The sequence below is a fragment of the Euprymna scolopes genome, chromosome 21, assembly GCF_053919585.1.
Source record: "Euprymna scolopes isolate OS-2025 chromosome 21, ASM5391958v1, whole genome shotgun sequence".
In the NCBI taxonomy this organism is placed as follows: Eukaryota; Metazoa; Mollusca; class Cephalopoda; order Sepiida; family Sepiolidae; genus Euprymna; species Euprymna scolopes.
In genome coordinates this window covers 86,641,850-86,654,704 of record NC_136502.1, presented here as the reverse complement: position 1 = coordinate 86,654,704, position 12,855 = coordinate 86,641,850, and the positions used below count along the sequence as shown (strand labels likewise).

At 33.9% G+C, this 12,855-nt stretch overlaps 1 protein-coding gene across 4 annotated transcripts in view; it reads right to left on the bottom strand.

The window, feature by feature from the left end:
* LOC145242541 (monocarboxylate transporter 14-like) overlaps positions 1–12,855 on the bottom strand; it is a 97,474-nt gene that overhangs the window by 71,434 nt on the left and 13,185 nt on the right. For 3 of the 4 annotated variants that reach the window (XM_080105626.1, XM_080105625.1, XM_080105627.1), the window contains exon 3: positions 7,753–7,896. The exons of the other annotated variant lie outside the window; for it this stretch is intronic. In XM_080105626.1, the coding sequence (XP_079961752.1) occupies positions 7,753–7,896 (144 nt within the window). The remainder of the gene's footprint in view (positions 1–7,752; positions 7,897–12,855) is intronic. 4 annotated transcript variants of the gene reach the window in all.

Sequence of the window (12,855 nt, the reverse complement as noted above, 5' to 3'; positions counted from 1 at the left end):
ATGTTTGTCCAAACACACTTTTGGCAACAAAAGAATTCTCAGTTATAATTCTAACCTATTTTTAAACAATATAATTTAACTCGCATTGTGCATTCATTTAACTGACATATTTAATATTAAGATTTCTAAAAGAATGGATAATCGACTCTTTTTCTGACATAAACGATACTTGACTATTCCTAATAGAATTAACAATAGACTGAATTTCTAACATTCCATTGGTCCATCATCTTTAACACTTGCCTACAGGGTTCGATTCTAACCTTATCCTAATATCATTTTCACTTATCTAGTATGTCTTCTTACTTAAGAGGACATCCCTTCATGTAACAATAAAAGTTTTGCATCGAGTCTCAGTGACTAGTGTTGAGGCCACGATCATCCACCCATGCAAACCACGTCCACAGAATGGATCAATAGCTGGTCTTGTCGATGTGTCATCAGGAAAAACGGCACCTGTATACATACTGATAACACATTCACGATAGCTTTATTTTAAAACTTTTATTTAAAAAATCAATTCACGTAACTTGATTATGTAGTAGAGCTGACATCTATTTATTCTTTAGGGTGACATTTTTCATATCTCCAACCTGTATTAATCACTACTTAACTGTCGTTCTTTAAACCACGATGCTCATTTAGACACACTTCCAATCCGTTTTTACAATTTTGACATTCCAATTTCGTTAGTACTACGAAAGCTTTCACACAACACAATAAAGAGATAAATTCCGGACATGACTCGAGGTCCCAGAGTTCTGATTCAAATAAGGAAATAACATAGAATGAATGATTCTCCAATTATAAAAAGGAGAAAGAGAACGATCAAGTGAGAGGCGTTGAAAACGTTTTAGATCATGTAGTTGGCGCCACAATCGTAACATTGAGGAAATAAATTTCGCTGTTACAAGAAAAAGCGAGTTGAAGTTCTTTTTCTATTCTTTGTCTCCTTTGCAAATGAGCATACAACGTGTTGGTTCCCGGACAATGTTACACCAACACGCTTTTACATTTTTCTTTTACGTTCCAATTTCGTTAGGATTACGATGTCTTTCATGCAGCACCATAATAAAAAGATAAATTCCGGACAATAAATAATAAAATAACGTGAAAAGATGGTTTCTCCAATTCAATTCAGTCAATTTAAATCCAAAACAATAGACATATGAGAAATAACGTAAGACAGCCAAGTTGTAAATTCAACAAAGTTACGAGAGAGTTATGACTAAAAGTGCAACGTTTTCCGCGGACCAATACATGTTGTGTGCAGTTTCAGTGGCAAAGGAGACCAAAAACAAAAAAAATAGGAAATAACTCCAACTTGCGTGTTCTTTATAGCAACAAAATTTATTTCCTCATTCTTTCTTTACCACTGTAACGTCCCTCACGTGATTGTCTTCTCGAGCATCCTTTATGCTCCGCACGTGATCGCGAACGTTAACCACGTCTCTCACGAAATCTCGAACGTTATCTCATCTCCCTCACGATCATTCTCTCTCTCTCTCTCTCTCTCGCTTTTTATAGGCCTTTTTTTCCTACCGGTACATACGCCTATCCTCGATATCTTGCAAAAGACGAAGATATAACATGGGAAATGCGATTTAAAGAATACGTATAATTCATAAGCAAAAGAAAATATTTAAACACGCAATATCAGTTAATAGGATAAAGTGGGATTTAAGAATACTTTATATTGTTGAGTAGTTCCAGTGATAAAATTAAATAGTTTTAAAACGTAATAAAGTCCTTTGAGAATTCTGTAAGTATATTTGTGCAAGGATTGAGGGTCAATAGACAAAGTAAAACGTTAGTCTGATACGTATAGACCTCTTATAGCTTATATAGCTGTAAACATTGATACCATACTAAGAAACAAAAGTCAAATAAAACAAATCCACTATATATATATATATATATATATAGATGTTTTTATTTGTTTTTATTTGTTTTTGTTAGCGATACTTTCTTGAATGAATTCAAGTATTTATACGAAAGTGCATTTTTACCTAAATGCTTGTTGGGAATAATTTTCCCATTGACCAATCTGGTACCCCCTTTTTAATGGGGAGCGACATATATATTATTTTAAAAATATAATTATCCACTGACACGTGTTTCGTCGTCCACGACTCATCAGAGTCGCTGAATCTAGCGAGATTCAGCCACTCTGATGAGTTGTGGACGACGAAACACGTGTCAGTGGATAATTATATTTTAAAAATTATATATATATATATATATATATACAGACTAGATTGACGTGTGTGTATATGTTGCAGATACCGTCGTATGCATGTAGGTAACTGCATGCTGCCCGCCTCAGCATGATGTGACACAAGGTCAGAAAGTGGGGATGTCCAGCCAGCGCCCCTTAAGGAGAGTCTCTCTGTCCTAGCAAAAATTGCCTGGGCATTCTCATCAGCATTCCCTGTTAGGTGCGCCTCAGGAAATTAGCAATAAACTTGCCCCATCCGAAAGCCGAATGGCAAAGCCTGGGAGGATGAACCTCCTAGGTAATAACTAGACAGTGTACCTCAGTCCAACAAGTAGTGGGCCACGTAAATGTCCCATCACCTGTCGGTCTGATTGTCAAGAACGGATTCTTGACTAGTATATTCTACCCAAGTTTCCAAGCAGTTGAAGCAGCAAGGAGACTCATTCTCCAACATCTGTATACATGCGACAGATTACAAATAACGTTTTCTATTAATTCAAAACGAAGGCGTTTATACTTTTGATAATTATTAATCACTACTTAACAGTTGTGTGTGTGTGTGTGTTTTTTTTAACCACGACGTCAATTTAGTTACACTTCCAATCCGTTTTTAAGATTGTTGCCCTCCATTTTCATTAGAACTACGAAAGCTTTCACGCAACACTAATAATAATAATAATAATAATAATAATAATAATAATAATAATAATAATAATAATAATAAAAAGATAAATTCAGAATATGACCCGAGGTGTTAGAGTTTGATTTAAATAAAATATTACGCGAGAAAGCGCGCTCCAATTCAATCTATATATATATATATATATATATATATATATATATATATATATATATATATATATATATATATATATATATATAAAAAGGAAGGTTCTTAATATGATTATCGATATACAATATATATATATATATATATATATATATATATATATTGTATATCGATAATCATATTAAGAACCTTCCTTTTTTATCCATTTAAAAAGAAAATACAACTTTGTTATATATGGGTCGTTGAATTGCATTCATCTGCAAAATATATAGCTAATTTGCATATTTTAAACATTCATTTTTAATTAATTCCCTATTAGTTTTTTCGGTTTTCTTATGGGATAATCATCTTTAGTTAACTATTACGTGTAATTATATTCATGCAGATATTCTACATGATTTATATTTGCGTAATATTTGCGTAAAAAAGCTTATAGTAAACACAAAACTCTTTCTATATATAATTATGTATGCGTATATATTTTTGTTTAAAAATTTTGCCTACCACACTCCTCCGTCAGTTTTTAGTCTACAAACATGAAACTTCATACAGAGGGTATTCAAACCCATGCGAAACTTTATATTTAGGTTTTAGCCGGGAAAATCAGTGCAAAAGTGTGAAAATTTAAAAAAAAAAAAATGAAATTTGCCAGGTGGAGGGCGAACGAAGCATTACGAATATGCATGCATGACGTAATAGCTATTGGTCCATGTTTTAATTTTTAACTTTGCAGTACGCATGTCTTCATAATACAGTCATTAACGCCAAAGGAAAATGTAAATCGTAAGCTAAACGTTTTAGTTTCAATTTTCGGTGGTAGCGCACAAGTCATTTTTTTAACAACTTTTTAAATTATTACTATATATTGGGTTCAATATAATATAATCATAAATATGAAATATGTATTAATTAAAATATCATATTTAAGCGTATTTTACAAACGGGCAATGCCGAGCTGCCTGCTACTCCCTATATATAATAGAAACATCGCAGTTTTCCCCCTCTGGACCAAAATATCATAGGCTTACAACAACAGATGCCACATGCAAATTTCTTATGCCTAGCCTATTAGCCACTATCTTATATAACGTTATAAATACTTTTCTGACACACATGTGTTCAAATAAAATCCTAGATTCCTTCTAGCACTATCGCATTCATATACAAAGGAAGTAGTCCCGATTTTTCCGCCTATTGCTGAAGTCGTACTGATCCCCATAAACACTGCAGAGATTTATACACATGGAATGGATATTGTGGTTACATCCTACCACCTTTTGTAACTGATTCATAAACTAATAGCCTAAACGTTAAATTCCCGTCCGTCGATTCGAAAAATATTAAATTCTCCCTTACAATATTCCTGCTATTCTGACTGGGTTACTTTAGACCGATCCTTTATTCTAGATTACAATTCTGTAAACTAAAACGAATGCACAAGCCGTTATCCAACATAGCATCTACCGATATAGGAGGCCGGCATTTTACATTAAAGAAAGCGATGACTGAACAGCACGGAGGTATTTGCTTCTCACCCCCTCTCTCTATCCCTCTCCTCTTCTCTCTCTCTCTCTAAACATGTTTGAGAGAAGAGAAAGAGAGATAGATAGATAGACAGAGTTAGAGCAAGAGTTATATCTGTTTTGTTTACATTCGAACACTGTATCGAAACGAAAGAGAGAGAGAGAGAGAGAGAGAAAGAGAGAGAAAGAGAGAGACAGACAGACAGAGACAGAAAGATAGAGATAAAATCATTGCAACGGCAGAGAGAGAGAGAGAGAGAGAGAGAGAGAGAGAGTGAGAGGGACCATCGTCACGGATTGGCCTCATTTCATTACCGCATCACCGTTATTTGGTTTAAATAGAAAAAAAAACACAGTTATTTAGATGCCGTCGTGGTGAAGTAATGGATATCGGGTTTGCGTCACACTCTACGGCTTTCACATTTGCCCCTGTACAATGGATTGATTTTTTTGTTTCTTTTTTTGGGTTGAAGTTCTAACATTTTAACAGGGTTATGCCTTGCGATGAATATGTATAACAGTTCCTGTTTTTCCTCGATTTTTCTCAGTCATTTTTATTATCGAATTCAAATAGTTTTATTGTTTCCCCCCTTTTTATTTGTTTTTTTTTTAGCATAGAATGGAAATGATAAACTTGCATTTGTTTTTGGGGTGTTTTCTTTTATTTGTTTTTGTTGGGTTTATTTTTCTGTTTCTTTTTGGTTTTATTTTTTTATGCCGGCAATTAAGTGAAATAACTGAAAAAGGTAATAATAAAAAACAACAAAAAAAACAAACAAACATAATAAATGATTATTACACGAAAGAAGTTTCGTTTCATTTCCTTAGGATAGGATTCTATATTTTCGTTCTTATATAAATTTCTGCTTCCTAATAAAACTTAGAGACGAACTAATTTTAGCCGCTGAGGCTGGTGAGTAACCAGTCAACATGACCATAGATTCAACGGCTAAATGAATGCTTTTTTTCACCTCTCTTCACCTGCTTGCTGCGTTCTGATAGTCATTCTTACCAGGATAGTTGAGGGTCTATTCCGAAAGCGGCAGCAGCGGCGGCGGCAGCAGCAGCAACAACAACAACAACAACAACAAAAACAACAACAACACTATATTTTTTTTTTCGAGAGGTGGGGGCACGCTTCCACCAGGCAACGCCCGGGTACTGCTAGTACAATAATAAAATTAAAAGAAAGCAGAAAACAAACACATGAGAAATAACGAGAACTAAGTTATAAATTTAAGTAAAGAATTTTAATTATATAAATAAATACATAATAGAGATATAAAAACATCAAAATATAACACGGGAAATGCGATTTAAAGAATATGTATAACTGACAAGCAAAGAACACAATAATAAGAGAAAGTGGGATCCAAACTTACAATATAGAGATGAACAGTTCTAATGATAATCTACATTAGAGTTAAATAGTTCGAAATGTAATAAAGTTATCTTCGTATGAAAATGTTTGTGTAATGATTGAGAGTCAATAGACAAAGTAAAATGTCCATATGATTAATGTAGGTCATAGAGAGGTTAGGTCCTAAATAATAACGTCGTCACTACACAGTCTTCATTCGATGTCAGGATATCGGGTCATTGCATGAAGGAATAGAGTGCTTTAACTCCTGTTGATTTGGTGAGGCTGAGAATGATATTTTATCGATTAGAAAAGTGGGCAGGATCTGAAATCACTTCATTATAACTCATATTTAACGTTTTCTTGTTTGCTCTGGAAAAGAAGTGTAGAATGTCCAAATTGTAACCAGTGACATTTTCATTAACTTGAAACTACCATTTTCCTTTGGGGCGTGTTTTTTCTCGAGCTTCAATGTAAGAAAATAAATCAACCTTCTTCTTCTTCTTCTTCTTCTTCTTCTTCTTCTTCTTCTTCTTTACTGAGAACAAGGTTTGATTTGCCTAACAGCTAATTCTATTGACAAAGATAGGATGCACTTGCAGCCAACTTTTAGTACGTGCTCTTTAGATAAAAATACGAATTCTAATCGATTTCATAGATCACATATTCTATCCTGCCGATAATTCTTTTAGTAATAAACATTTACAGATATTCACTGTTAAAATAACTATATTTAGATTTATGTTTCTCTAATACGTCATCACTCGAACAAGTTAGTCTGAGAAAATACAACCACCAAAAAAAAGTGCTGATAATGTTGGTATGTATCAAAATAATAGGTTAACCATTAAACTTATTTCATAAGATGATGCAAACGTGGGTTACAATTTCATACATATCCTTTGGTGCTTCTTTGTAATCATATCGTATTGAGAGTAGCGTCTTATTACGTTTTAAATAGGGTATTTGGCGTACATTCCAACACTGACGAGTTCATGTATTTCGATAAGAAACACGTAGATTATGTAAGCTTTTATTTGAAATTTTACTTACTATAGGATTAAATTATGGGTGTTGACATTTCTCATGCTTTCTTACTAAATTGAGACGCTTACCGTTTTGATGCTTGTGTAAACATAGCACCGAAAAGAATGTCTACTGAGAAATCATCATGTTTAATATGTTATGCAAATAGAACTGGGAAATTACAAACAGTCTATTATGCAATTTATTATTTGAAGGAACGGGCTTGTCGAGCCAGACTTACATTCACAAAAAATGACATCCAAGATGGCGATGTGATCACACGTAGAGTTCGGGCGAAGTTATTATGCAATAAAAAAGCAAACAAGTGAGAAATAATGTGAGACAACTGAGTTCCTATTTACTTTTCCTCCCCACGAGAGCAAAGTTAGACACCAAGGTGGTTTTTTAATGTGGAGAAAAGGGACAAAAAGTTAAAATTGTCTCAGTCGTGAAGGATTTCTCCTCCACTAAAAACAAAAAAATTGAAGTGTAGCATCAGAACAGATACTACACTTTGAATTATATATTTTTTTTATTCACTCTGAAGGTTTACAAACAAAACAGAAATAAATAAAAAATTAGGCACAAGGCCACTCAAAAATGGGGGGGGTGTCTATTGTTATCCTCACCCCTCTACCTTTGCTTGTCTATGCTTGATCCTAGCTTAAGTTCACCGCAACCCCTCAAGCACATCGGGGGCTGTTTTACCTAAGATTCCCAAATCATATCGTGTGTATGTATGTTTTTTTAAGCAATAAAATAAGTTTGTAAACATACAGTTTTGCCCAAAGGCTAATCATACCGTTATACAGGTAATATAATAAAAGAAACTTACCTGCCAAAACGCTGTATGAAATTATATAAAGCCGAATGTCCCGAACAAAGAAACAAATGATAAAGCCAATAACTTCCAACGATGCACCAATAATAACTGTTACTCTGCAACCATATTTATACACAATGAAGCTGGCAATGGGTCCTGGAATAAACAAGCATTTAGCTTTTTCTTCAAGAAATATACTATGGAAATTTCAAGTAGTAATCTATCTGACACATTGATACCGGATTTGAACCAGATCACTTTTTGTTACCTCGTTCAACCATGTTATTGGCACCAATATGTTTTATTTTCGTGTCAGTTTCCTTCTTAACATACTTATTCCAAATAGGATAGCTTTTCAAGTAGATTTTTTTTATTTATTTATCCACTGAGTATTCTTCTTTTAGTTTTGATGATATAACCTCTTCATCATGACGAGTAAAATTTCTTTTCATCTAGCATGGTGTCACCAGAAAAATGCATCATTCAACAGTGATTATTGTATTAGCTATGAGGTCAGTGATGGTGCAAGTGAAATAAATTAGAAATAGTTTCCCAGTGTCAGCGTTGTATAAATATAAAGTTTTGGAAGCAAAACAACACACGTGCACACTTACCGACATAAGTCCAGTTCAAACAGACAGAAGTATATAGAAGCTAGAAGTAACACTAAGAAAGAAATAGCGACAGCTAAAAGAGAATTTACTGAAACCACTAAAACACTATCGAAGCACAAAAATTAGGAACTTGTGACTATGGAAAATCTACAACAGTGTAGTAAATAATGGGAAATTCCCCCACTAACCAACAATCACGAGGTTGATTGCTCAGCAACCGAGAACGCTAACATGCTTGCCAGTCAGTTTGCCTCAAACTCCACACTGGACCCTTCCAACCACCCCCTCCATGACTTTTCTTTGCGGACAGACGTCACGCTAGACGATCTGAAAATCACTCTTTCTCAGGTTCATGCTATCATAAAAAACCTTAACACTTCAAAATCATGTGGACCCGATCTCATCCCGGCTGTGCTATTAAAAAAATGCTCCGCCCAAGTAGCTCCAGTTCTCTCCAAACTCTACAACAAATGCCTTAATGAATCTTGCTTTACAGACTGTTGGAAAACTGCATCTGTGGTGCCAGTATTCAAGAATTCTGGCGAAAGAACTGACCCAGCAAATTATCGTCCCATTAACCTCCTCCCACGTTTTGCCAAAATATATGAGTCCATAATTAACCAAGCTCTAGTTCATCACCTTACAGATGCTAAACTTCTGACTGACCAACAATATGAATTTAGACAAGCCCGTTCCACAGCTGACACCCTAACTGTAGTCTCTGAACATATATACCATTCACTGGACAAAGTGGGGGAGGGCAGAGCGGTAGCTCTAGATATATCTAAGGCTTTTGACAGGGTATGGAATGAGGGTCTCCTCAGGAAAATGAGATAATACGGTATCACTGGAAGAATACTTAACATAATTAAATACTTCTTAGATAAGAGAAAAATCCAGGTTGTCCTCGACGGTCATACATCTAAACAATATGATATAAATGCGGGAGTGACTCAAGGGTCTATCCTTGGTCCTCTAGTATTCCTAATATTCATAAATTACCTCCCCGACAAAATTGCCTGTGAGATGGGTATATATGCAGATGACACCACACTCTATAACAGATACGACAGGAAAACAAATGAACACATGTCTAAAGAAAGGATGACCTCCAATCTGTAGTGGAATGGGGACAAAAATGGATGGTCACATTCAATGCTGCCAAGACTAAACTTGTCTCCTTCAATAATTACAAAATCTTTCTCTACCACCAATAACAATGGCCAATAACTATTTATCTGAAAGCACATCTTTCAAGCTCCTTGGCCTGACGTTCACAGGAAACATGAGCTGGAACTATTACATTGAAAGCATTTCCAGGATTGCTGCAAAAAAGGTAGGCTCTCACTACCGTGCTAGAAAACTACTAACACCCGAAACTATCCTGTACCTCTATAAGGCCAACATTCGCCCATGTATGGAGTATTGCTGTCATATTTGGGCTGGTGCATCTGCTATTAGTCTCTCGCTCCTAGACAAGGTTCAAAAGAGAATTGCCAATCTAATAGGCCCTGAACTGGCATCTAAGCTTCAGCTTTTGTATCATTGGCGAAATGTTGCATCCCTCTGCCTGTTCTACAAGTATTTTAGTGGTAAATGCTCTGACGAACTGCAAGCACTTGTGCCCCACGGCGTAAACACCCTTAACAAACCCGACAGGCAGCTGAATCCCACCCCACACAGTAGAGATCCCTAGATGTAAAAGATCGTTCTACTCCAATAGTTTCTTCCCCAGAAGCGATAGACTTTGGAATTCCATTCCAGGTCCCTGCTTCCCCAACTGTACTGACGTGCACAAGTTCAAGTGCAACGTGAACCGACATCTTGCTGTCCAAATCCCTACATAGTACCCCAGTAGCTGTTGCTCTGATAATAGCCCCCTACACCAAAGTGGCAATGTGCCTTGTTTGGGGTGAAAATGTGTATATATATATATATATATATATATATATATATATATATATATATATATATATATATATATATATGCGTGCGTGTGTGTGTGTGTGTGTGTCGATGCCTTCATTCAGTTTCGAAAGACAAAGGATGCTGCGCGTGTAATTGTCAGACAAGGGTAACGCAATCCCTAACCACACCTCTCCTGAATCAGCACTGCTTAAGTCCAGTGGCAAAGAGAAGTCTAGAACGACTGGAAAATGCCGAGGTAAGCGGAGAGCACATACAGCACCTGATACTGGCCAAGCTCATGGTTGCTTAACTTCGGTGACCTGACGGAACTGCTGTGTGAAACGTATATGCCGTATATATATATATATATATATATATATATATATATATATATATATATATATATATGAGCAAACAGTTAATAAAATATGTTAAAAACACTTTGAAATGAGTTAAAAACATATTTAATCTGAAAAGGAAACACTAGATAAATGGATAGTCCTTAATCTGCGGAGTTTCGAAGAAATACTTTCCTTCTCATCAGAGGGTAGGAATTAGCAAATTGCGGGATTGGATTTTGCATGCAGAAGTATTTGATGAAACAACAACAGATGAATGTTTTATATATACTAACTGTACCCGGCCACGCATTGCCGTGGATCAGTTTGTAAAAATGGAACACATTCCTCAAGAAAAATTGCATTTTGTTCGTTTATTTACTTTTATTATTTTTTGCAATTTTTTTTATCAATAAAAGTTGTTTTTTTACCATTACAATTTTTTACCATAAATTGTTAGGTGAAAGTCTTTTTGCTTTTTTTTTCAGGAAAACTTGCACTTTTTAAAAGAAAGTTGGCAGTAAACGTTTGTTTTTGAAAACGGAATTTTTATTATAAATAGAACAGATGAATGCTTTATATGAACATTATAAATAGTTAGGTGAAAGTAGAGAAAAGTTTGATTTTTTTTTCAAGAGACTGTACAAATTATTTGTTTTCAACAGATGTTAAGAAAAACAGAAAACATACTTCCATCATTAATTATGCAAAAAAAAATAAATAAATAAAGTGGAAAACTTTCTGTTATTAATGTTTGCTAAAAAATAAATACAGTAAACTTCGCTGAAGTGTTAGCATATGCTGCATCTTAAAAAGTTGGTTCATGCTGACAATTAAATAAAATAAACGTCTAAAAATTAGTAAAAATAAGTAAAATCATGAATGACGGCTCTTGGGGGGGCAAGTAAGTCAGAACAACACAATCATTTGTGTAAAATAATTAATATTCGATAAATTGTAAACAATAACAAAAACACCTGATACCAAATGCAGTAAAATTCAAGTATCTTTTATACGTGCTGAAACTGTGTTTAAGTTATTTTTATTTCATTTCTTTTATTAAAAGTTGTCTTTCCAACAAATTAACTGGTTGCATGTCGTTTAACCATTGGGGACTTCACTCTTGGAAAATTGTATAAAAAATCTATAACTATCACTAACTCTAAATTTGGGAGTGCAACTCGAACTTAGGGTTAATGGTAGATAAGTCACTTGTTAGGTGTTTCGTGAAAAATATTGAATAATTCCACCCCGTTTTTCCAAGCTTATAACTCCTCGAAAAATGTAATTTTTTTTCAATTAAAAGAGCAAGGACCAAGGTTTCATTAAAAAAAAAACCCCAAAAAACAACAAACAACGTGGTTTAAAAAAAAAAGGTTTTAAACTTCGGACTTTACAAGTAAATTTCTAAAAAACACTACTTTTTGTTTTAAATTTGAATATATTATTTATTGATCTTTTATCTTCAATTTGTGATATATAACACTTTAGTGAGTAAATTAATTATTTACTTTTTAATAGACATTTCAAAATGGGAGGCGTGAATTAATTCGGCCCCCTGTCTTTCCAAGCTTATAACTACTCGAAAAATATAACTCAAACCCTAATTCTTTTTCAATTAAAGGAGCAAGGACCAAGGTTTCATAAAAAAAAACAAAAATAAAAAACAAAACAAAACAACGTGTTTAAAAAAAAGGGTTTAAACTTCGAACTTTACAGGTAAATTTCTAAAATAAAAAAGACCACTTTTTTGTTTTAAATTTGAGTATATTATTTATTGATCTTTTATCTTCAATTTGTGATATATAAAACTTTGGTGAGTAAATTAATTATTTACTTTTTAATAGACATTTCAAAATGGGGGGGGGGCTTGAATAAAAAAAACGTTTGTCTAAAATATTATATTCGGTTTATTGGAAAGAGCATAAAATTTCACATTGATCCTGTAAATATCTAAAAATATAATCAATAGAAAAATTTGGATAGATTTTTAAAGTTTAAAAATTGAAAATACTGAGCTCGTAAAATTCAATTAATTTCATTACTGTTTTTTTTTAATAAAATAATAATATTTCTATTACTTTTTATACAACTTTAATAGTTTATTTTGGAAGTATAATCCGTAGAGAAAAAAACAAACCACTTTTAAAAGAGAAATTACGAGTTCTTTATATTTTATTCGCAGTTTCGTGTTAGGGGTGTCAAAAATTCATACAAAAATTCTGATACACCTAGTCATTTGTTTACAATTTTTG